The following is a 25,801-nucleotide window of genomic DNA, read 5'->3' as shown; positions in this document are numbered from 1 at the left end:
CTGGAATCTTTGGCTTCTGCTGGTTTTTCAGGTCACAAACAACAGCGCCACCTGGTGGTGAAAAACAGATTCCTGCAAAAATTTAGATTTTTACATTTATTAAGAAACCAGTTCACATGAAATAAGCATAACAGACAGTTTATATAAATATATTGATGCATTTAAGTCTTTTAAAATATGTTTTAAATTCCTTTTGAACTCTCAGAGTGAAGATGTTTATCCTGTGAAAAGTGATGCAGTTTATAACTTTATTATGGGATTTCTGGGTCAAGATGGAAATATTTTGTGCCACCTCGATTTCAGCTAAAAACACAAAATGAGAATTATTTTTCTGCATTTAAAGACTTGTTTTCTGATTAAGTTGAAGTGTTTTTTACAAATAAACATGCAAATTTATTAACATAATGCATAAGTTATATTAAATTATTTCTTTTGATTAGGAAAATGTGCAAAAATTGCTTGTTTTGTTTTTTTCTGACATAAAAATCATTGATAATGATGAGTGAATAAAGAATTTCTAAAAACTACAAATGCACAGATTTAGCGCATGCGTGTTACACAAAGCGGAAGTTCTTGAGCGCGTGCACTGATTGTATTTGCAAACGTTACTTTTTTCGTTTCTATTAAACCAAACGTCGTGAATAAAAATATTAATAAATGAAAGAATATATTTTCCTTTACTCTAAATAATTACAGTTAAAAATAACGGGGCAAGGTCCTGGCTAGTGACGTCATCGCGCAAACCGGAAGTAGACATGGCGCGGATGCTAGCTGCTGGTAGCAGCATGATGTCCTCCTGCTCCCAGAAGCTCGGAGCCGGGCTTTGGCTCGTCCTCCTCGGCCTGTCTGCGGCGGCGGTTCCGGCCTGGACCAAACCGGACAGTTTGAAGGAGGTGACGGACGCGAACTGGGACAAAATCCTGGCGGGAGAGTGGATGATTGAATTGTGAGTGTCCCGCTAACGCTCGGTGCTAACTCCGCTCAGAGTGTCTGTGTGAAGCGGCGCCTGATTTATCCTCACATAGCCGTAAAAAAACATTTCATCACGGAGGACAGAGCCTCCTCTACGGAGCTGGAGGGTTGAGTTTTCCGGGTTCGCGGGTTAATGTCAGCCCGGCTTGTCCGCTGTCGCCCCGCAGTTACGCTCCGTGGTGCCCGGCGTGCCAGCAGCTGCAGCCGGTGTGGAAGGACTTCGCGGACTGGGGGGACGACATGGGCATCAATGTGGCCAAAGTGGACGTGACGGAGCAGCCAGGTGGGTCTGGACCTGCACGCGGGACACCCGGAAGAGCTCAGCAGGAAGTGGGCACGAGACTGATGCTCTGATCCCCTTTACAAAATAAAATCCTCAGTTTCCCGTAAAAATAATCTGGACTAGAAAACATAAGCAACCTTCTAAATTTGTAAGAAAATCATGACACGAAATTAATCCTTAATTTCTACTTGAGACTTTTCAGCAAAAGTTCTTTCAAAGTTCTGATCATACCTGAAAAGGACCGGTCCATCAGCCCACCTTAAAGGGGGTAAGATCTTAATCAGGATAAAACGAGACCAGGCGGTTTATATTCATATTTTATTTAGAAAAGAGAAATTACAGTTTTATGAATACATTTTACTCTAGATTAGTTTGTTTTTCTACATTCTGTAAGATTTTCTCTGATAGATTGGATGATAAAATCATAATGAAAACCTTATCTATATCTTAAGTTAAAACAATCTGTAAATCCATCATTTTTCTGCCTGAGGTGGAGACAGTTGCAGCATCACAACATTTTCCTCTGAATTTTCCCTAAAATTCCCAGAATGGAATGAAACTGATGCTGCAACACTTAACTTACTTTTTCTTCAGATTCTGTCAACACTTTAGTCTTTAACTTCCTGGGGCTCCTTTCAAGAAGCAGCTTTTGTTGAAACTCTGAGTTAAGGAAACTCTGAGTTTTGGGTTTCAGAAACGGAGAAAAACGTTCATTCATGTGATTACAGAGATTACTGGTTAAAATATTGACAGATCAAAAACCATTCCTGACAGAATGACCTTCCTGACATGATTATTTATTCATTATTTGAAATGATTAAATTGTAGACGTTCGCATTAACTGCAGACATTTTCTCTGTTTTACTGCTGTAACTGTTGATCTTCACTATGTTCTCGTAGTCGCATATACTTGTAGGAACTCATCCATTCCTGTCGAAGTATGAAGCCCGAAGGTGTTTGTTCCCGTTGCCATGGTGAATCCTGCTGTCTTTGATCCATTAATCAGAGCTTTTTATGGTCGCGACGCTCTCACCTCATTCTGGTTCCAACAACTTCAAGTTGATTGAATCAACTCTGAATTTTGAGTCAGTGGACTCTGAGTTCACGGACCGTCCTGCATCTTTGGGGTCATTTACTCTCTAAGAAAACTGAAAAACAGGAAGTAACAAACCCGAGGATTTAAAGTGAAGCTCAGACGTTCCTGTTGGTTTTCAGGTTCAGAGAAGCTCATAAGAGGAATGTAGAAACACTGAAGTAATGAGTCCGTTTGTCCTCTGGCAGGTCTGAGCGGCAGATTCATCATAACTTCACTTCCTACCATCTACCAGTGAGTTCTGCGGCGTTTTCTTCACTTCCTGTTTGTGTGTTTGTTGCTAACAGAAACAGACGATCTGCGGAAGCATTTCATGTTTTTGCAGGAAATGATGAAATATTCCATAAATGTTTTGGCTGCATCGTTCCTCACATCATTTCTGATCAAACGGTTCCAGTTGTAAGGACGGCGTCTTCCGGCGGTACCAGGGCCCGCGGACCAAAGACGACTTCCTCGCCTTCGTCGATGAGCAGAAATGGAAGACGTTGGAGCCCATCTCCTCGTGGTTTGGTCCGTCTTCATTCCTGTGAGTTCATCTAGAGGAGCGTTTTTAAAGTGTGTTTGTTGTTGAGGAACCTTAGACTCTGATCTTCTTCCTGCAGGATGAACTTGATGTCGGCTCTGTTTAAACTCTCCATGTTCATCCGGGTGAGTCGAGGAAAAGATCATCAACATGATGGATTTTAACAGGATAAAATCATTTCATGAGGGTTCCTTCATTTTTATTCAGTTAAGCACAAATGTATTATTTAGGAAGTTAAGCACTACTGTTCCTGCAAAGGATTAAAATAGTTAACACTTTGGTACAGGTATGGCAAGGTGACAGGGTCAAAAATACTAAGTTTATGTGGGATTTATTTTTAATCAAATGAATATGATTTAATGCAGGTGATTTTATAAAGGTTTAGTTTTACGGTTTGTTTATGGTTTTAAAGGTTATTTAACATGAATTAAGCTGCAAACTAAATGTTTTTAAAATAAGATTAATTTGCGTCCAGAACGCTGTTCTTCATGTCACACGACCTCAGAAAATGGTTTTAGTTTCATTTATATTTCACATCTAATAAAGAAAATCTTGGAAAAATATTAAAATCGGAAATAAATGTCAATATTTTGAAATGTAATATTGATTTTGGATGATTTCTGTGATTTTATACAGTTTGAACATTATTAATTTCTATCAGTTTTAGATTTTAAACTAATTTTTTTTATAATGTTTTCATGTTTCCTTTTTTCTGACTTCCTGCTGATTTTAATATAAATTACCGTTTATTATATTTTCTGTCTCCATATTCAAACGGTGAACTGGTTTGCTGGTTTTTGTGCTGGAGGCGGAGTCAGAACAGGAAGTGATGTGAGGGGGCGTGGTCAGTGAATCCTGTTGTTTTGCAGCGTTGCCATAACTACATGACGGACAGCCTGGGCATCCCCGTGTGGGGCTCCTACGTGATCTTCGGTCTGGTCACGCTGTTCTTGGGTCTGGCTTTGGGTCTGGTGAGTCTGGTTCTGGTTCTGAGATCCGGATGATCCTGAAAAGCTTCTAAATGAGTTTTCCTCTGCAGCTCCTCGTCTTCATCGCAGACTTCGTCTTCCCGTCCAGAAGGTTTTCCCCGGATTACCACCAGAGTGAGTTTGTAACGCGCTGGAGCGGCGCCGGTGCTGCTGGTGGCGGCGGCGGCTCGGGAACGCCTGCTCATGTCTGTGTGTGGTTCTGCAGAGTACCGGAACATCCCGACGATCCCGCTCCCGGACGAAGGTCAGGAGGCGGATGGAGAGGAAGAGGACGACGAAGATTACGACGGCTGGAGAAGGAGGCCGGGGCCTGCGGAGATGAAGCCGCCTTACGCCGACGACGCTGTGAGGAAGCGGGCGGTGGGGAACCGCCAGGAGGAGGAGGAGGAGGACACTTAGAGGGGCGGAGCTCCTGAGCAGGGCGCCGTGGACTCCTCCCTACTCGCCCCCTCCCCTCTCCTGTCGGAGCGCTCAGACTCTCCCCCCCAGGACCAGCAAACGCCGTGGAAGTGGGCGGGGCCGAGCTCCTCCGGGTTTGCTGGTCGTTCTATGCATCGTTTTTGAAAAACAAAGTTCTTTGGTGTAAAACGTGGATTTTATTTGTGGCGCGTTCAGTTCCTTTATTTGCTTTTTTAACCTGGAAGTTCCTGCAGACGTGGGAGGGGGCGGGGCCTAACGATTGATCGATCGATTGATCACAAATACAGAATCGCTGCCTTTAGGTCCTCCTGCAGGAGCTGCTCTTCAGTCTGAGGACGCCGCCGTCTCACCGCCGCTTCACCGCCGTCCTCCACGGAGGATCTTCAGTCCGGCTGTGAACCTGCTTCAGTTTTAGCTCCTCCCACTTTCCTTTGTATTTCAGAATAAAAGCGTTTTGAATGTTTCTCATCGTTTGCTTGAAGAACTTGTGAGTGGACCTGCCGGTTCTGGATCTACGCTGAAAAGTCCGTCTCAGTCCTGACGCTCAGACTGTTCTGGCTCCAGAACCCTCTTCTGACCCGCTCCAGAACCCTCAATGACCCGCTCCAGAACCCCCCTCTGACCCGCTCCAGAACCCCCCTCTGACCCGCTCCAGAACCCCCTCTGACCCACTCCAGAACCCCCTCTGATCCGCTCCAGAACCGTGCTGCTCTCCCAGAACTGGATCCAGTATTTGCAGAGAGGATCTCCGTCGGGTCGGGTCGGGTCACACGTTTCGGTCTTTCTTTGCTCTGTTTATTTAACGTTTTCTTTCTAACCATATTTATGGCTTGTAGCATCTTCTCTGAGCGTCTCTCAGCGCTCTTTAAATAAAGATTTACTTCTGGAAACAGGAAGTCTGACTGATTTTCAGCCTTAAAAACAGAAACTTCTGCAGAAATCTCACATTTGAAACATCTGATAAACTCAACTGAAAATTGTCAATGTTTTCACAGAAATATGATTGTTGTTTTCAAATCTTTAATATATTTCAAATATGTTAGACGAATGTTCAGCTAAAGTAATAGACTCTTCCTGCTGCAGATCCTCCTGTTTGCCAGCAGAGGTCACTGTTGTCTTCATTCTGGGATGTTCTGCCCAAAATGCTGCAGAGTTTGAATCAGACCATGAACTGCACATGAGAACTGGACTGAGTGACTCCTCCCCCTGATGTTCTATGGAGACATGAGCAGCTGTTCTCAGTCGTTCTGTTGATCAGAAGAAACATTCTGGATCTGAAACCTTTGAAACATCTTCTTTTCATGATATATATTTTTTGTAGTTCGAGTTATAAACTGACCAATGAGATGCCTCAATAATAGTAGGCGGAGTCTGCTGGTTCCAACATTCCTCATCTAGCAGATTAAACCTGATCAGATTCCCTGATCTTGAGTCTGCAGGTTGGATCTAAACGTTGAATCTGGCGGTCTCAGCATGAGGTCGTTTCTGGCTCCGCCTCTGCGGCTGCTGCCTGTGACACCCCCACTCAGTGCTGGAGGGGTGGAGTCTGATGGACCCCCCTCCCCCGCTGAGCAGCCTGCTAATGATGCTGCTGCACAGACGGATCCACAGACTCGTTCCCGCTCATTTCTCCGCTGCAGATCATTTGGTTCTTCATCGTCCAAATCTCACTTTTGTCCAAAGATGCTCCGAAAGTCAAACATGGAGAATGAAGTCAGACTTTACTCCGAGAGAACTTTAAAGAACGTTTGGAGGTTTATTTGAAGAGTTTCTCCCAAACTAAACATAAATAAAGTCACATGAATATCTGGTTTCTGCGGTTCGGATGTGAAACTCAGTGAAATAACAGATTCATCAGGATGAATCCAGATGATGTTTTCATTTTTCACAAACTGTTTTTCAGGTTTCAGCTGAACTTTCTTCACTGTAGAGACGAAAATAGAAAAGTCAATTCTTTAAAATTGTTTTTTGTATGTTTAGAAAATACAGAAGAATACGAACCAAATAAAGAGAGAAGATCATATGAAGGAGAAAATGAATAAAAAAACAAAATAACACAAAACAGTTTGTTTGACCAACCCTCAAGATTCACAGATTTTTACTATAAAAACTAAAAATGTTTTTGTGTTTTTCAAAGATCAGATAGTTTTGAAATATTTCTGATTTAAATGAACAGAATTCAAACATTTTATATTTAAAATGTGATTTTGTTTTCATGAAATTTTGCCTAAATTAAAAATAAAACTTCAGGATCTTTTTGATTATAATTCAGAAAAATAAAAAGTTTTATATTTTATCCTTCGTCATCATCTTCATTTCAGCTCATATGATGTCATCGAGTTCAAATGAGCGGGAAACACGTTTCTGTTTAGGCCACACCCCCATTTCACAGCATATTTATAATAAAATTAAATAAAAAACGTTGAAACATTTTTAAAATAGTCATTTATCCTGCTGGTGTTTTAGAAGTTAAATATAATAAGAAAAAAAAACTTTAGTTTGAAACAAATCAACAAATTTAAGGGAAATTTGACAAAAATGTAACTTTATAAAAATAATCAGAACTAAATTAGCTGAAGTTTTTTAACAAACTACCTTTTTTATTAAATGCTTGAAAAAATACAAAACAAAAATATAATATTAGAAAAGTTCAATACAAACAACTCAAAAATATGTTTAAGAAATAATTATTCTTCACTGCTGTTGAAACAGAAACAAAATCTAATAATTATTTTAAAAGTAAAAACAGAATCAATGATCAATTTGTGGATTTTAATAAAGTAAATGTGTCAGCAAACGAGGGGGGGGGGTCCTCAAAAATACTGTAAAAACATTAAGAACACAAACAGAAATCTTTAACTGAAATAAAAATCATAAAAATGAAACAAAACATCTATAAATGAAATATGTGAAAACAGAAAAGTTTCTGCTTCAGTTTCAGAACAAACTTGTTTTTCTGTTTGATGTCAAATGTTTCTATTGTTAGAAGAAAACACAAGAAGAAGAAGAACGTTTTAAAACTCTGATTTTCTTTTCCATCCACCACAGTAAGGTCCACCTCTCGTGGTTCCTGTCCTGACTCCGCCCACTCCACCCAGCTGAGGCGCCACTTCCTGTCCTGACTCCGCCCACTCCACCCAGCTGAGGCGCCACTTCCTTCAGACCTGATAATTACATGGAGGCTGAAGGACAGAAACGAACACAAAGCTTTCTGTTGAGTCTCCACTTCAGTCTGCAGGTCGATCTCCAGAAGAATGTGGTCATGGCGCACAGAAGCCCCGCCCCTCTTCTGCTTTCCACTAAAACAGAACAAAGACAAAAAACTTTGAGTTTTATTCAAAACAAACAGCTGAGGAGATTTAATGAGATTTAAACAAGAATCTCCTCAGTGGCTTTCTCTGTTAACTTCTGACTTCTAATAAATTTGACTGTAGAAAACTGGAGTAAATAATAAATGAAGAAACAGATTATGTACTTTAGTGAAATGTTGCCTAAATAAAAGCAAATGTTAACGTTTGACACATTCAGATGAAAAACAGAAACAATCCATCAAACAGGAAAATACATCAACTTTTTATTCAACCAAAGTCATTATTTTCAATATATATATATATATATAATCCTGCCTGTTTGAGCTGATCCTACGGAAGGATCATAGTAATCTGATTACACTAATTCCTGTGATGTGAGGATTAACACCAATACATTTAGAGAGATTATTTATTAGGATTTGGAGATCAACCAAAGCAGGAGAGCTGAGACGCAGACGGTCTTAATGTTCTGTCACGGATGGTCTCCTCAGCTCAGTGGAGAGTTCAGGTGAAGGAGGATTCAGCTTCTGACCTCAGCGAGAGGTTTCTGTGACCTCGGCTTTAAGGCGGGACGCTCAGACCTCTGCAGCTGGTTCTGTATGGAGCCAGTTTGGGGGCATAAATGTTTAAAACCCAAAAAATGTAACTGTAAATGTAATGTTTAAAACTTTCTGAAATTCAAAAAATAAACTTCATTATTTTCAGCTTCAAATGTTCTGTTTTTTTAGGTTTCAAGACTCAAAATTTCAGTTTCTATTTCTATTTTTTAATTAAACATCAATGTTTTCCTCATTAGAACACAGTGGATTCACAAATAAATGTTATTAAATGTTTATGTTGATTTGATTTTCACTTTGTGGACTCTCTGGACTATTTTGGAGTTTAGTTAATATTTCAGCTACATGTTAGCTGTTTTGGCTAATTTGGGCTTTTTTCAGTTTTCTGGGATATTTTGGGGTTTAGCTGTTTTTAGATACATGTTAGCTGTTTTGGCTAGCATAAGTTTTATTTTATCTATTTATTTATTTTTTAGGTTGTGTCCAAATTCCCCCCTAACTACTAAAAAACTATATGTGCGGGACTATGTAGTTCCCTGGATTTTAAAGGTGATTCGTAGACCATCCTCACTACTTTTCTTTCGTTTTTCTAAAGATCGGACATGACATAATTGATTTCACAAAGTGAAAATAAATACGAACATTTTATGATGTTTATTTATGACTCCACTGTGTTCTGATGGTGAAAATCTGGATGGTTTATTCAAATATTATGTTTAAACACGTTTTATTGTTTGAAATTGTTCGACCGCAATGCATTGTGGTCTATATTTGCTAATCTAGTGAGCATTGATGGACGCTAGTTTTTCACAAAGACTTCTGGGAAATTTTGATTGAGAATTTGGGATTAGGAGGTTCAGACAGCTGTAGAGAATGTGGATCGCCCTATATAGTGATTAGAGGGAATTCAGACACAACCTTATTTTTTAGGCTAATTTGGCCTTTAGCTCATATTTTAGGTAACTTTCAGTTTCAGCATCTTCAGCCTCCAGCATTCACTCCAGCATTATCACAGGTAATGCTATATATCTAGTTCATAATTATGCTAAAGGTTTTAAAATGTCGTTTTAGAGTGTTCATGTGGATCCTGTTCCCCCGCGACCTCAGGACTGTTTGGGATTTCGCCACCCGTTCGATTGAGTTTCTTCGGCCTCCAGGATCTCTGGACCGACTCTCTGCTTCCTGCTGCATTTCTGTCGTCGTCTGCTGGGACTCAGACAGAAGATGGAGTCTCCTTGTTGTTCTGCAGCTGTTGGGAGGAGACGTGAGCTATTTTCTGCGTCACGCTCCGGCCTGGCAGAGCGGCGCCTCCTCCTCGTGAGGTAATTACAGGTTTCAGTGGTTTGGACTGAACCCGGTCAGACCTCCGTCTCCGACGCAGAGCTCTGCTAATTGCAGACTCTGCTGTTTGTCAACATGTATTTTAAGGAGAAGAGTCCGGAATAATGGAGGGCTTCATGAAGGTCCAGAGATGTTTACGCTGAGGTCTTTAAACCTCTTTACCGTCACGACAGAAAACTGGAGGTTTCACTCGTTTGTTTACCACTTTATTCCATTCACTTTAATTATGAAGATCAAGAGGCTCCAAGTCACACTTTGACATGAAGTTATTAATTATGATCATCTGGAGGCTCCTCCCACATTCCAAAAACAAACTCCAGAGGTTGATTGAAGACCTTCCATGTTGTTAACCGTCCTCAGTTCAGAAAAGATTCATTTACTTGAGCGAGTCATCATGCAGGCTGCAGCGTGGCGTGAAGGTCATCGTGGTTCAGGGCTGAGAACTCCATGGCTTCTGACTGTCTCCTACTTGTGTGTGTGTGTGCATGTACGTGTGCACGTGTCCAAGGTGCAGCAGCATTTGTCCTGAGGCAGCTGGGATAGACTCCGCCCCCCTGTGACCTCGTTCAGGGCAGAGAAGAAAAACAAAATAGATGGAGGTCGTTTATCGGCGTCTTCTTCTGCAGCTTCAGCAGAAATCAGACCAACGTGTTTATATGATGAATCACAGCAGACCGAGTCAGATTCATGTCCGCGACACGTAAACGACTGTTGACCTGCAGACTGGAGCTTTCTTCTTCTGTGGTTTTATTTCAGCGTTTAGGACAAGAGTCTGAACGCTGCTGAGGCTGCTCACTCTTTTACCCCTCCATCGTGACTCTTTTACACCTCCATCGTGACTCTTTTACCCCTCCATCGTGACTCTTTTCCCTCCATCGTGACTCTTTTACACCTCCATCGTGACTCTTTTACTCCTCCATCGTGACTCTTTTACCCCTCCATCGTGACTCTTTTACCCCTCCATCGTGACTCTTTTACCCCTCCATCGTGACTCTTTTACCCCTCCATCGTGACTCTTTTACCCCTCCATCGTGACTCTTTTACCCCTCCATCGTGACTCTTTTACCCCTCCATCGTGACTCTTTTACCCCTCCATCGTGACTCTTTTACCCCTCCATCGTGACTCTTTTACCCCTCCATCGTGACTCTTTTACCCCTCCATCGTGACTCTTTTACCCCTCCATCGTGACTCTTTTACCCCTCCATCGTGACTCTTTTACCCCTCCATCGTGACTCTTTTACCCCTCCATCGTGACTCTTTTACCCCTCCATCGTGACTCTTTTACCCCTCCATCGTGACTCTTTTACCCCTCCATCGTGACTCTTTTACCCCTCCATCGTGACTCTTTTACCCCTCCATCGTGACTCTTTTACCCCTCCATCGTGACTCTTTTACCCCTCCATCGTGACTCTTTTACCCCTCCATCGTGACTCTTTTACCCCTCCATCGTGACTCTTTTACCCCTCCATCGTGACTCTTTTACCCCTCCATCGTGACTCTTTTACCCCTCCATCGTGACTCTTTTACCCCTCCATCGTGACTCTTTTACCCCTCCATCGTGACTCTTTTACCCCTCCATCGTGACTCTTTTACCCCTCCATCGTGACTCTTTTACCCCTCCATCGTGACTCTTTTACCCCTCCATCGTGACTCTTTTACCCCTCCATCGTGACTCTTTTACCCCTCCATCGTGACTCTTTTACCCCTCCATCGTGACTCTTTTACCCCTCCATCGTGACTCTTTTACCCCTCCATCGTGACTCTTTTACCCCTCCATCGTGACTCTTTTACCCCTCCATCGTGACTCTTTTACCCCTCCATCGTGACTCTTTTACCCCTCCATCGTGACTCTTTTACCCCTCCATCGTGACTCTTTTACCCCTCCATCGTGACTCTTTTACCCCTCCATCGTGACTCTTTTACCCCTCCATCGTGACTCTTTTACCCCTCCATCGTGACTCTTTTACCCCTCCATCGTGACTCTTTTACCCCTCCATCGTGACTCTTTTACCCCTCCATCGTGACTCTTTTACCCCTCCATCGTGACTCTTTTACCCCTCCATCGTGACTCTTTTACCCCTCCATCGTGACTCTTTTACCCCTCCATCGTGACTCTTTTACCCCTCCATCGTGACTCTTTTACCCCTCCATCGTGACTCTTTTACCCCTCCATCGTGACTCTTTTACCCCTCCATCGTGACTCTTTTACCCCTCCATCGTGACTCTTTTACCCCTCCATCGTGACTCTTTTACCCCTCCATCGTGACTCTTTTACCCCTCCATCGTGACTCTTTTACCCCTCCATCGTGACTCTTTTACCCCTCCATCGTGACTCTTTTACCCCTCCATCGTGACTCTTTTACCCCTCCATCGTGACTCTTTTACCCCTCCATCGTGACTCTTTTACCCCTCCATCGTGACTCTTTTACCCCTCCATCGTGACTCTTTTACCCCTCCATCGTGACTCTTTTACCCCTCCATCGTGACTCTTTTACCCCTCCATCGTGACTCTTTTACCCCTCCATCGTGACTCTTTTACCCCTCCATCGTGACTCTTTTACCCCTCCATCGTGACTCTTTTACCCCTCCATCGTGACTCTTTTACCCCTCCATCGTGACTCTTTTACCCCTCCATCGTGACTCTTTTACCCCTCCATCGTGACTCTTTTACCCCTCCATCGTGACTCTTTTACCCCTCCATCGTGACTCTTTTACCCCTCCATCGTGACTCTTTTACCCCTCCATCGTGACTCTTTTACCCCTCCATCGTGACTCTTTTACCCCTCCATCGTGACTCTTTTACCCCTCCATCGTGACTCTTTTACCCCTCCATCGTGACTCTTTTACCCCTCCATCGTGACTCTTTTACCCCTCCATCGTGACTCTTTTACCCCTCCATCGTGACTCTTTTACCCCTCCATCGTGACTCTTTTACCCCTCCATCGTGACTCTTTTACCCCTCCATCGTGACTCTTTTACCCCTCCATCGTGACTCTTTTACCCCTCCATCGTGACTCTTTTACCCCTCCATCGTGACTCTTTTACCCCTCCATCGTGACTCTTTTACCCCTCCATCGTGACTCTTTTACCCCTCCATCGTGACTCTTTTACCCCTCCATCGTGACTCTTTTACCCCTCCATCGTGACTCTTTTACCCCTCCATCGTGACTCTTTTACCCCTCCATCGTGACTCTTTTACCCCTCCATCGTGACTCTTTTACCCCTCCATCGTGACTCTTTTACCCCTCCATCGTGACTCTTTTACCCCTCCATCGTGACTCTTTTACCCCTCCATCGTGACTCTTTTACCCCTCCATCGTGACTCTTTTACCCCTCCATCGTGACTCTTTTACCCCTCCATCGTGACTCTTTTACCCCTCCATCGTGACTCTTTTACCCCTCCATCGTGACTCTTTTACCCCTCCATCGTGACTCTTTTACCCCTCCATCGTGACTCTTTTACCCCTCCATCGTGACTCTTTTACCCCTCCATCGTGACTCTTTTACCCCTCCATCGTGACTCTTTTACCCCTCCATCGTGACTCTTTTACCCCTCCATCGTGACTCTTTTACCCCTCCATCGTGACTCTTTTACCCCTCCATCGTGACTCTTTTACCCCTCCATCGTGACTCTTTTACCCCTCCATCGTGACTCTTTTACCCCTCCATCGTGACTCTTTTACCCCTCCATCGTGACTCTTTTACCCCTCCATCGTGACTCTTTTACCCCTCCATCGTGACTCTTTTACCCCTCCATCGTGACTCTTTTACCCCTCCATCGTGACTCTTTTACCCCTCCATCGTGACTCTTTTACCCCTCCATCGTGACTCTTTTACCCCTCCATCGTGACTCTTTTACCCCTCCATCGTGACTCTTTTACCCCTCCATCGTGACTCTTTTACACCTCCATCGTGACTCTTTTACCCCTCCATTGTGACTCTTTTACACCTCCATCGTGACTCTTTTACCCTCCATCGTGACTTTTACTCCTCCATCGTGACTCTTTTACCCCTCCATCGTGACTCTTTTACTCCTCCATCGTGACTCTTTTACTCCTCTATTGTGGATCTTTAGGTCTGTTATGTCTTTTATTCTGAAAGGAAATCATGCTTTGACTCTGTCAAAGTTATGAACTATTTCATTTTTAAGAATAAAGCACAGAAAAAACTGTAGTTTAACAGTAACACAAACACATATGATTCTGGTTCCGTCTGGTCGGTGAGAAATGGACCCGGATGGATCTTCTCGTGTTGACTCCTGGTTGAGGACTTCCTGATGATCTTCAGAACAGAAGCTTTGACTCCAGCTGGACGTCTTTAAAGCGATAGTTCCTGTCTGATCTTCAAACCAGCTGAAGCTTTCAGAAGTTTCAGTTTTGCCCTCAGAGGTTATGAAACGTGACACTGGAGGGTGGGGGGCAGGACCCTGACCGGGGGCTCTGAACGCCCAAAGCCTCGTTGTCCTTTGAAGCTCAGACTTCAGGGTTCTGTCCTAAACTCCACTCAGAAACTGAAGAACAGTTTTTCTTTCTGCTCTGCAGCAGAACTCTGTCCTGATCAGAGAATTCCTCAGGGGTTAAACCTCCTGATCTCCCATGGCGACGTCCGTCTGGACGCTGTCGGTCCTCCTGCGGCGTCCTGGAGGCCGCAGACGCCTTCAGCTGGTGGTGCGTTTGTTTTAACCACCATCAGTGTGCAGTCACACAGGAAGTGAGAGCTGAGAGGAAACGATTGTGGGGGGGTCAGGGGGGTTCTCTGACCCTTTAAGGTCCGGAGGAACATCTAACCTCAAGAACCTTTTTTTTTTTTGAAGTTTTCATATGAAATTGTCAATTGAGAAATGTTTAATACTATCAATTATGACTTAAACAAACTTCCAGAATGTCGGTTTCAGGTTTCTAAAACCAGAACATGAACTTAAACCTTTATTTTTCTTTTAACAAGACATCAAACTGACTTATTTTTAAATGTCGGGGTCCCAAAGCTTTTACTAATGAGGGTCACATGACTGTTCTCTGATGGGGGGCGGGGTCGGTTTGTAGGCTAACAGAAACAGTGTAACAATCACAGCCTAAACGTAAACATTTACGGTTTTCCACAAAGCCACATTAAAAAAAAATAATTCTAAAACATTTTAAAAACTCTCCATATATAATACCTGTGAGAATTCTAGAGTCCAAATTAGCCAAAATTTGCATGAGAGTTAGCATGTAGCTGAAATTTTAGCTAAATGCCAAATTAGCCTTAGAAAAACTGATAAAATGTGTAATTTAGCCAAAACAGCTAGCATAAAGCAAAAAAATATTAGCTAAGGTTCAAATTAGCCTAAAAACAGAAAAAATCCAAAATTAGCCAAATAACTAGCATGTAGCTAAAATATTAGCTAAACTCCAAAATAGCCAAAAAGACGTAGAAAAAGCCAAAATGTGCCTAAAATGCTAGCATGTAGCTGAAATAGTAGCTAAAGGTCAAATTAACCTAAAAAAAAACTGGTAAATATGTAACTTAGCCAAAACAGCTAACATAAGGCTAAAATATTAGCTAAACTCCAAAATAGCCTATAAATCTTTAGTAACAGAACAGTCAAAAAGCTAGCATCAAAAGAGCTGAATATGTTTGTAGTTGAAAGAGCTGAAAAGTTATAGATGTAAAAAAAAATGTATGGAAGAAAAATAATAAAAAAACATAAATAAAGAAAAAGTGAATCCCTATTAAACCAGTAATTAGTCTCTCCTTTCTCCTCATAGTTCAGACTGCTGAAGGGTGGAATAAAAAGTCACGTTCTATGTGGGTCTTGATCTGCGTTTCTGAGTGGGGGGCCGGGCCAAATGTGGAGGCGGGCCTGATGTGGCCCGCGGGCCGTAGCCTGGGGACCCCTGTGGTATGTGAATAGAATTTAAATTGGATGCAAAATTATATTTATTTGTTTCTACATTTAATTCTAAACAAAATGTCCTGCAGGAGTTTCTGCAGAAAGATAAAAACCCACAACAGTTTGGTTATGAAACATTTCATATAAATGTGGTTTTGTCAGAAATCCTGATTGTACTCAGAAGTTCAGCAGAGACCCGTAACCTGCCGTCCGTCTGGTTCTGGTCGTGAACCCAGCACAAAGAACCTGCAGACTCTCCTCCGTTTGAAGCCACGCTCTCTTCTTCTTCTCTGGTCACGCTCTGAGCACAGATTACATTTCCAGGGCTTCACGCTCTGCAGGCAGACGCATTCCTGCATGTCAGCTCCCATCAGGCCTGGAGATGCAGGACAGGCCGGAACCTGTTCTGGTGCTGCTCTGAACCCGTCCGCCTAAAGAACCGGAGGATTCCAGCAGATCAACCCAGACAGAAACGCAGAAACTCCTTTGAACCTTTTCGGAGCAGAAACGGAAAATGTTATTTTTCATGTATCTTTTATTTGATCCGTCTGATCCAGAACCTCAGCGTGAGGCGGGAACGTTAGTGGAGCTGTGGGAATCCTCCGGCTAATTATTGGCAATCACATTTGCATTCTGGGTAATTGGCTCCAAGCTGCTAACAGACAATAAACCAAATGGAGGTTCCTCTCAGGATGAAGACGGAGTGATGAGGAGGAGGAGGAGAGACACTTCTGTGGGGTTTCTAACTTTGTTTTCCTCTCATTAATATGTTCAATCAAATGTTTGGAAAGTTTCATTAATGTTTGATCCTAAACTTTAATTCCTACAAAAACGACTTTAATCCACTAGATTTGGGGAGATTTTTTAGACTTTTATTTGATCTCTATAAGAGATGTTAGCAAATATAAGTTTTAACCTTTTAGTTTAAAGCTTATAAAACATGAAATCTTCTTTGGAATTTGGGTTTAATCATCAGAAATCACTTCAAGTTTCTCCTGCATGAAACCTGTTTATTTTGCATGTTTGTTCCTTTTGCAGACTGACCGTCTGCAGCGTCTGCAGCGTCTGCAGCGACTGCAGGTACGCAGCTGCAGGCGTCTGCAGCGTCTGCAGCGACTGCAGGTATGCAGCTGCAGACGTCTGCGCAGAACCCCCACCACAGCTCAGACTGATTATATTGGAGGGTGGATCCCGTCATTTACTGTGTTTTAAAGCTTCTCTCTGAAAAAAAAGATTAAAAAAACCGGACCCCCCCCACCACCCCTCCTCCCTCCCCCGGGGGAATGCTTTGCATCATCTAATAGTCGAACGCCCGGAGCCGTAAATTCTTCCCGCCGCGTTGGAATGTGGAAATCGGCTGTTTTCTGTGGAAACACAAGTGAGACTAATCTCCACCAGTTCTTGTTTTTCCCAAAAACTTCCCAGTTTTGAGTTTCAACAAAAGCATTAGTTTGGCGGGAAAACCATCGAGGATCTCAGGATTTAGGATTTGGACCTCGTGGAGTAGAACTCCTGGATGGTGTCAGGGAAAATCCCAACCGTTGACCTCCTCTTCCTCCTCCTCTGGTGTCTCTGAACCTTCTCACATTTTGTCTGGTTTGTTCTCCAGCTGCATTTCTGCAGGTTTTTAGGTTCTCTTTTAGATCTTCTTTGATGCTCAGTTCTAATCAGGAGATGAAGTCCAGTTTTTTGTATGGTTAAATTGGCATATAGCTAATATTTTAGCTCCACGCATTCAGCTTCAGCGTTTTCAGCTATAAATTTCAGGCTCTTCAGCTATCAGTTTCAGCATCTTTAGCTGCCAAATTCAGCTTCTGCATCCACACTATCATTATCACAAGCTATGCTTTATATGAAGTTCATAATTATGTTAAAGTTTTCAGTTTTAAAGTTTTAAAAATGTAGTTTTAGAGTGTTCAATAAATGTTTATCCTGTTCGGTCCGTGACCTCAGGAGTGTTTTGGATTTTGGCCCCCGTGTGATTGAGTTTGACTCTCCTGGTCTTTAGAGTCAGAGTGTAGTAAAGTTGAACAAAGATTTGAGCATTTAGTACCAAAAAATGTATATTTTTTATATCTGAGTCAATGAGACCAAAAATGTTTCATTAGTGAAAAATAGTTCCTTGTTTCAGATTCCGACTTCATTTGATTTAATCTTGTTTAACTAATGAAGTTCAGAAGCTGCACGATTCATTAAAGTTTATTAAACCATCATCCTCATTGTCTTCATTTTTAGTCAGTCTAAAGCTAATTATGGTTAAGATGTGTGCTTCATATCTGGTTCACGTATGACCCAGTGAGTCGTATTAGAATAATCCTTTGTGGCAGCCTTAGATTCTCCACCAGAAACAAAGAAAACTTTGGAATGTTGAATGTGAACATTTACAAAAGGTAAAAATGTGTCAACATTGGTTTAAATCTTTTTAAATCAGTTTTTTTTTAGGTCAAATTTGATCAAATCTTTTTTTTTGTTCCCTGTCGGATGCTGATTCCTGCTGTGGACACGCCCCTCCGTTAAGGTCTGTTGATTCTCTGGAGAAAAGTTCTTCTGTGACTCACAGGAAGAGACCTGGAGCTGCTTTTCCAGCGCTGTAGATGCTGTGGAGCAGCGTCCTGCACATCTGCTTCTGTTTATGCCTCCTCCTCGTTCCTGAGCCCCTGAACACGTTTAACCTCCAGACAGGACCGCCGGCGTTCCCGCCTGAGCTCACAGTGGAGAGCTTTAATCTTCCTTATCACGCCGTTTCAGATAAGAATGTGTCCCGGCTCAGACTCTTCTCCATTGTTATCCGAAGGCCGTGTGTCTTTTGGGGGGGGGGCATGAGAGGAAAATGAAACGAGTCCAGATTCTACTTTAAAAGACTGAAGGAAACTCGCAAATAAAACATGGACTCCCCATCTCTCCTGCTCCGGCTCAGCCCCCCCACATTCATGCCCCCCCCAAATTCCCAGCCTGCTTTGCTCCAGCGTCCTTCAACGCCTTCTGTCCACTGGTTTCCTGGACGGCTTTATCACGACTTCCACACTGACTTCCATGACAATCAGCAGGAAGTCGATGACATCACATCAGGGATCCAAACCTGCAGGAGGGTCACAATGACCCGCTTCCTCAAAGAGAAGCTTCAGTGTGGAGGTCGGAGCAGAAACCAGGCCTCCAGGCAGAGACGAGGACAGCCTGAAGAAAAACAAAGTTCTTCACCATCAGCTGATGTGTGGAAATAGAAGCAGATCTTTAAGGGAACTTCCCAGGTGGACCTCCTAAACGTCACATTTCAGTCTCCTGAACGTCACAGGTGAGTCTTCTCAACGTCACAGGTGAGTCTCCTAAACGTCACATTTCAGTCTCCTAAACGTCACATTTCAGTCTCCTGAACGTCACATTTCAGTCTCCTAAACGTCACAGGTGAGCCTCCTGAACGTCACAGGTGAGTCTCTGAAGGTCACAGGTGAGTCTCTGAACGTCACAGGTGAGTCTCTGAAGGTCACAGGTGAGTCTCTGAAGGTCACAGGTGAGTCTCCTGAACGTCACAGGTGAGTCTTCTGAACGTCACAGGTGAGTCTCTGAAGGTCACAGGTGAGTCTCCTGAACGTCACAGGTGAGTCTCCTAAACGTCACATTTCAGTCTCCTGAACGTCACAGGTGAGTTTCCTGAACGTCACAGGTGAGTCTCCTGAACGTCACAGGTGAGCCTCTGAACTGAGCTGGGTTTGGACCTTCGTCAGCAGAAGCTGCAGGTTCTGGTTTCTTGAAGACGGACTTTTTTGAGCAGTTTTTGGGTTTCATCAGTTTTGATCTTCTTGCAGACGAGGATTGGTGGTTTAGTGATTACGTTCTCTTTCACTGCTCAGCTTCTTGAAGGACTTTTCCTTTTTAGGACGATTCTTCTCACATGTGGAAGACTTTCTAACATTAAATATTTCAACCATCAAATATTCGTAAAACTCTCTAGGAGATTCAGGAACATCCTGTTTGTGTTCTCCTGAATCTTCTGGATGTTTTCCTGGTCTTCCCCTCAGACGTCTGTTTCATCCACATTTCTTCCACCAGACCAGGTGGAAGAACCGCTCTGATCAGAGGTCTGTTTATTGTTCTGATCCAGTTTGGTTTCTTTTGATGCCTTCATGAAAAGCAGGGACATTTGGAGTTTTGAAAGTGAATTTAAATCAGGATTTCCTTAAAAAAAGAGAAAATGAAAAGTTGGATCTCCACTTCAGGTGAGAAGGTCTTCAGGTTCTTCGTCATGTTCAGAACTCAGACGGCGGTCTCCCTGCGGTGGTTTAAAGTCACATTCAGGTTTTTCATTTTCACACGATCAGATACAAGTTTCATCAAGTCCAAACTTCTGACGCCCTGCAGACCTGAAGATGACACACAGCGTTTCCTGTTTGAGAAACGAGCTCTCGCCTGGGGCGGGGGCACTTCCTGCAAGCCGTTTGAGGGTCCTGCCGCTGAGTCACGATTGATCAGCATGACGAGACCCGCCCACATGTGACCTGACCTTCAGGATGAACCTTCACTGAGTGAGACGTTTACCTGGGACTCTGGAGGAGAACCGGAGCCTCCAGAGTCAGACGTGACGGAGGAACATCAGAACCAACCGGGTCGAGATGATTCCATTTCATCCTACAAAAGCAGAGCAGTAACTATGGAAGCTCCGCCCACACGGCGTGCTCCCTGCTGAGTCATGACGGCTGTTCCTGTGGGGAAGTTTGGCTGCAAGGAGATTTTTTCATGTTCGAAAGATTATGGAGACACTTTTTTAAAACTAATTTCAAAACGAAATCATATAATTTTCTGCAAGTAATCCGATTACATTCTTCCCTCCACACTGGATGCATGTGTTAAAGTCGCTGTTAGAAAGAGGTTTTGACTCAATAACAAATAACAAATTTCACTGAAGTGCTGAAAATTTGTTTCTGTCACTTTTTAATTAAAAAAGATCAAATGTTTCTGCTGATTACACAAAAAACATGTTTAAAACAAAATAATAAGTTTGGTTATCAAAGGAAACACTAAAAAAGTATTAAACCAAGAAAAACTAAAATGATCAACAATCCTTTTACTTAAGGAATGTTTGGACACGTTAGAGGAGGAACTGTGATGATGATGGTGGAATGATGCTGAAGATACCAGGAAAGAGGAGGGGCTAGATGGAGGCGGAGCCTTCGCTGTGGAGACGCCGTGTGGATGTGTCCACACCTCCATCTTCTGCTCCTCTGACCTCCCTCACATCCGGAGAGAACTTCAGCATCAGGGAGGTGAAACCTCCTGAAACAGAGTTAGTAGAAACAAGAAACATTTCATTTCCTTTCAGAAACACGATTCTAAAATCAAACATTACCAGTGAAATTTCAAAAACAACGATCCAACAGAATGAAATCAACCAGCGCACCACCCCACACACACTTCCTGGTTCCTGATGACATCATGCCTGATGTCATCTAGTCTGTAAATACAGGACGCGGGTCAGTTCTGACATGAACTGGTTCTTCTTCCAAACACTGATCCAACATGAATCAGTTTCTCTGCATTTCCATCGTCTGACCGTTGATTTTGTTTCATCCTCTTAAATAAATCAGGACTTTTACTCCATGAAGGAAAAACGAAAGGTACAGATGAACAAAGAGCTCCCACCCCCCGAGGGTCTCCATCCCTGCTGCTATTTGCAGCCGTCCTCCCGCTAAAGTGGAGCGTTTTTCAAAAGCCTGTTTGGGATTCAAACACGGAGCCTTTGTGCGACTTTCTTCAGCGGAGCGAACACGACCGCAGGCTCAGACAGCTTCTACTGCATCAGGGTCCACAGAGGACATCCCATAATAACCGAGCAAACAAGGACGGACGTAAACGTCATTTTGATAAGGAAAAGCTGGTAAACATCTGTTAAAAATGTGTCTTCAACTCTCCTCAGCTTCACATATCAAAGAATATGTTCTTAACGGATAAACCATCGATCCTGATCGGGTTAGTGAGTCAGAAGCTCAAGATGGCTCTGATGAAACAACCAAAACTCCTGAAGGGTTTGGCTGTTTATCTAAATGATCACCTGTGGAAATATCACGCCGATCTGGCAAAACATCCGAGACTCAAGATCCGAAGTACCTGGGTGCAGAACTCCAGGATGTTTGTCCAACCACTCGGACCACCGGACCTGGCAAAGAATCTGGAAATAAAATCTGACAAAGACTTTGAGAACTGTGGGATTACGCATGTTTGATCCTTTAATTGAAGAAATTGTGAAATGTGACGATGGTCTGAATATGGTCTGATATCTTTGGTATCGATTAACGTGGATGATTGTTTCCTGATGATAATCGGCTGTTTATATTTAGATCTTTTGGTACTGATTAATATAAACGACATTTTTATGGATGTTTGAAATGGAATTACTTCACTGATCTTGAAGATCCTCAATAACCTGAATCTATGATTATTGGGTGTAAATATTTGATATTAAGTCTGAACCGGATATTGATAATTCATGTAGAGAAAATGGTCGAGTCGGGGTGGGATTATATAAGTTCGCTTCCCTCCTCTGATCAACTTATGATTGATAATCTAAGATGTTATTTTTTGTATTATTACCTGATTGCTTGACATAAACCATTTCATTCATTCAGAAAGCACAAAGGGGGCGGAGTTAAAAGCATCAGCGTCTCCACAGGAAGTTGATCTGGAGCCTCGACTCTGCAGATGAAACGTTCAGCGTTTCAGCCGCCACGGCCCCCCCTGCCTCTAATACCCCCCCGCGCCGCTGCAGACACAACACTCCTGGGGGGCGGGAACAACACACGTTCTGTCAGCAGAACCAACAGGATTTAGAATCCATGTTGTCCTGGAGACAAAAATAAACCCAAGGTCAAACGGCGCCCGCCGGGCCCGCCCTCTGACTGCATGTTTACTGCTGCAGTTTCACTCTGGGGGGGTTAGGTTTGGTTTTTGGACTTTAAACCAGCAGCCTGAAACCCAAACAGCCCTCAGTCGGGCCAAATATTTGCTCTTCTATTTCCCTTTCCTCCTCCACCTGAAGCTCTTCGTCCTTCCTGTCGTCTTCATTCATTTGGTCGTCTTTCTTCAGGGTTCCTGCTCGGCGCTCCGGTTCAGTCGCTCCTGACCGGAAAACAGGAAGGAAGTCGGAGAAAACTGAAAGTTTGACGTTTGACTAGAAGACCAAATCAGGAGGAGCAGAGTCTTTATCTCAACCAACAAAAGCTCCTCGTGGTTCTTGAAGGAACTCATAAACTTTGACTTCAACTATATTCTCTTCTACTGTAAAATCATTCCTGTTGATCTTTTCATTACAATAATGCCGTTATTAGCAAAAATCGAACAACTTTTTCCATTTTTCAGACACATTTCCCACAGAAATTTGCCTCTGCGTTGTGGGCGGGACTGTTAGTGTGGAAGTAACCCTGTTTGATATCCCAGCATTCCTTTGGTTACTCCCTCTCTCGCCAGCTTACGGTCCATTGAATGGGCTTGGATCCATGAAAAGTTTACCCTATCATTTATCTTTCTTTTAAAGGCCTGGAAAGGTGACGCAGTTCCTCCAGCTGCCTGTTGGGGGCGCTGTCGTCCAAATGAGCTCTCACTCGGAAAATTGAAAAAGCTCAAAGAAGAAAAGCAGCTTGTTCAGGCTCTCCTCTCCTTTTGTCTCCTCCCGTCACCATGGTTACGCTGCAGACACTTTTAAACTTTTTTTTATTTCTTTCATTTCTACTTTGGGGTCAAAATCCTCCTGACTGAAGTATTCTAAACTACGTGTCCCAGAGCTCCGCCCCTTCTTGTAATCGTCACTGAAAGACCCCAGATTTGAAGTTTAATTGAAGTTTAGCTCAATTTTAAGCGACACGCTCACTCGGGGTGCAGAGGATTCATGTAGAATAGAATAGAATAGAATAGAAAATACTTTATTAATCCCTTTGGAGGTCCTCGGGGAAATTCAAATGTCAGTGCACGTGTGTTCATGCCACCGACCTGCAGAAACTGATCAATGAGCTGAATTTTACTACGAACAGCCTGGATGCTGAGCAGTGGTTGCCATGGTTACCGTGGTGATTCACGAAGCGGTTCTGTGACGGGACAGACGCTGATCCTCTCACTGAGAGCTGCTGCTCCAAAACCTGAACATCCAGATTCATGCTGGACGAGTGAGGAGGTTTCCACATCAGGAACGAACACAATGATCCCCCCATGATCCATGAACAGGCTGGTGGATTTGGGGGAGGGGTGTGAAGGTGTCCTGCGGTGGAATCGCTGACTCAGGAGTTTCTGGCTTTAACCTTGGCTGGCAGAGAGCATGCTGGATAACCACGATCAGCAGCAGAAAAGCTTCATTTTAACCGCAAACAGAACCGTCAGGATGAAGGCGGAGCCTCGACTGTCCCTCAGGACGGAGAACATCCTCTCCAAAAACCCATTTGGGTTGATGATCCTCATGAAGACCAATACGTTGTGTTTGCTCTCATGTGCAGAGAGGCGGAGCTCAGATCCGCTCTGAGGTTCTGCAGTCGTTCACAGAACTGAAGGATCTGAGAAGCATTTCTGTTTAGCTGCTTTAGAAGAGCCTGAACATGTTTCTTCTTCTTCATTCTTCTTCATCTCCAACTTCCTGCTGAGCAGTTCCAGCGTCACAAAGATGGTCCTACAAACTGATAGGAAGCTCTGCTTTAATCCACAGAAACTCTGCAGGTTTCTCTGTTTTGGGCTGATTTATGCATCACGTTTTACTTAAACCTATTTAGTACATATTTAGAGTATTTTATGTATGTCTGTGGCACACAAACCCCTGAAAAACTTATCTTAGTTTATTTGATTTTTTTAGTTTTTTAAAATGTAATCATTGAACTGGCTGCTTTTATTGATTTTTCATGATTATTCCATCGTCTGACTCTCTGCACCCAAACACTGTTTTCCTTCATTTTTGCTCCGAATTTGTTGGTTTTGAAATAACTTCCTTCATCTTTACCTTCATCTGACCGTCTGTCTCCACCGCCAGTCGTCATTTCAGAGGCTCCGCCCAGAAAATGTCACTGTGGAGGAGTAGGAACGACCTAAGTTTGAATGTGTTCATGTATCTTACAAACAGTTTGACAAACTGATGCCACTTGAATAAATCACAAAGATGCCGGTTTTATTGTGATTTTTGACACAAAAATAAAATTCTTCACTTTTTCACATTTTTGTGACTCAGTGCGGTCTTAAAAACTCTGTGTGCTGAACTAATCAATCATTAATTAATTGGAAACTTTAAAAAAAGCAAAAGGAGATTAAAAAAACATTTTAGAAAGATGCATCCTTACAAGATCACTTTCTGATCCCTATGATCAACCTGATCCTCTAATCTGATTCTTCTCTTCTCCTTCAGATTTGGAGCTAAAACCCACAGCAGCTTCTGATCCTGATCAGGAAAATCTATGATCCTCCAGAGATCACGGATCCAATCGAACAGCTGGGATCTGATCATCTGATCAGATCTGTGTGATCTGAGCGACCGCGGTCCGTCAGGACGAGCGTCTGCTCCGATCCCACAGAGGAGCAGCTCTCAGGGAAAGCTGACAAAGCTTTCCTTTCATTGGGATGTGAAGCATCTCTGACCAGCTGAAGCCTCGGCGAAGCTCAGCGCCGCCGCCGCTCCGCTCCCAGTGTGGGCTGACGTCAGCTCCATGAATGAACCAGTGTCCAGTTACTATTGTCTTCTCTGTGCTGTACCATCTGGTGACCTCACCCTCCTCTGTGGACGGCCGCCTGCTGCCTTCAGGGCAGAGATGCACCAGAGACGGATGTTTGCATGGAGCAGATAGAAGGAGGTCCAAACAGAGACACATTTCAGTCCTTTATCATAAACTTACGTTTGGCCCAAAAATAATGTTGTGATTTTAGGAAATGAAAAACTGAATTTACTGTGAGCATATCTGTAAAAATGTCAGAATGTGCTGAACTTTCTCTGCATGGTGGCCTGTAAAATGCTGACTCTGCATTTTCATCCAAATTTAGAAATCCAGCTTCAGCCCGGCGGCGATTCTGAAAGAGAGCCGGCCGTGTGAGCGCTCGTATGCAGGGCCGGCCCTGGGTGTAGGCATGCTAGGCGGCTGCCTAGGGTGCCATCTGCTGCAGCCACCACCAGTGTGTGAATGTGTGTGTGGATGGGTGAATGGGTCTTTGACTGTGAAGCGCTTTGGGCCCTTGAAGGAGGGTAGAAAGCGCTATACAAGTATACGCCATTTACCATTTACCATTTAGGGGTACGCCAAATTGCAATGGTTAGGCTAAATATTATTACTTTTTTCTTTTTTTTTACTGTTTGACACACCACTCATTTAATTTTTGGTGGATTTAAATAAATGCTTTTCTCCCGGATTTAGGTGGAGTTAACTCTAACCAGAATATTCCAGCGTTTAGTCACATCCGCAGAACTCCTTTCAGGCGGATTCTTTGTTTCA

The 25,801-nt window shown here is 43.3% G+C and overlaps 1 protein-coding gene across 1 annotated transcript; it reads left to right on the top strand.

The window, feature by feature from the left end:
• Nucleotides 1–722: 722 nt before the first annotated feature.
• tmx1 (thioredoxin-related transmembrane protein 1) lies at nt 723–5,172 on the top strand. The gene is made up of 8 exons (XM_024275735.2): nt 723–946; nt 1,140–1,255; nt 2,537–2,582; nt 2,746–2,874; nt 2,951–2,996; nt 3,741–3,842; nt 3,911–3,974; nt 4,066–5,172. The coding sequence occupies exons 1-8, from the start codon at nt 756–758 to the stop codon at nt 4,257–4,259; spliced, it is 888 nt and encodes a 295-aa protein (XP_024131503.1). The 5' UTR covers nt 723–755; the 3' UTR covers nt 4,260–5,172.
• The last annotated feature ends 20,629 nt before the right edge of the window (nt 5,173–25,801 follow it).

This window comes from Oryzias melastigma, linkage group LG22 (assembly GCF_002922805.2).
Source record: "Oryzias melastigma strain HK-1 linkage group LG22, ASM292280v2, whole genome shotgun sequence".
Classification (NCBI taxonomy): domain Eukaryota; kingdom Metazoa; phylum Chordata; class Actinopteri; order Beloniformes; family Adrianichthyidae; genus Oryzias; species Oryzias melastigma.
Note: the sequence above shows the minus strand (reverse complement) of the source record. Positions and strands in the feature narration are given on the sequence as shown.

What these genes read in the sequence shown, in the direction of transcription:
- tmx1 (XM_024275735.2), top strand. Translation starts at nt 756, where the DNA reads ATGGCGCGGATGCTAGCTGCTGGTAGCAGCATGATGTCCTCCTGCTCC. An exon ending in GGACGTGACGGAGCAGCCAG is followed by an intron (nt 1,256 to 2,536) that starts GTGGGTCTGGAC and finishes GTCCTCTGGCAG; the next exon opens with GTCTGAGCGGCAGATTCATC. An exon ending in AACTCTCCATGTTCATCCGG is followed by an intron (nt 2,997 to 3,740) that starts GTGAGTCGAGGA and finishes GTTGTTTTGCAG; the next exon opens with CGTTGCCATAACTACATGAC.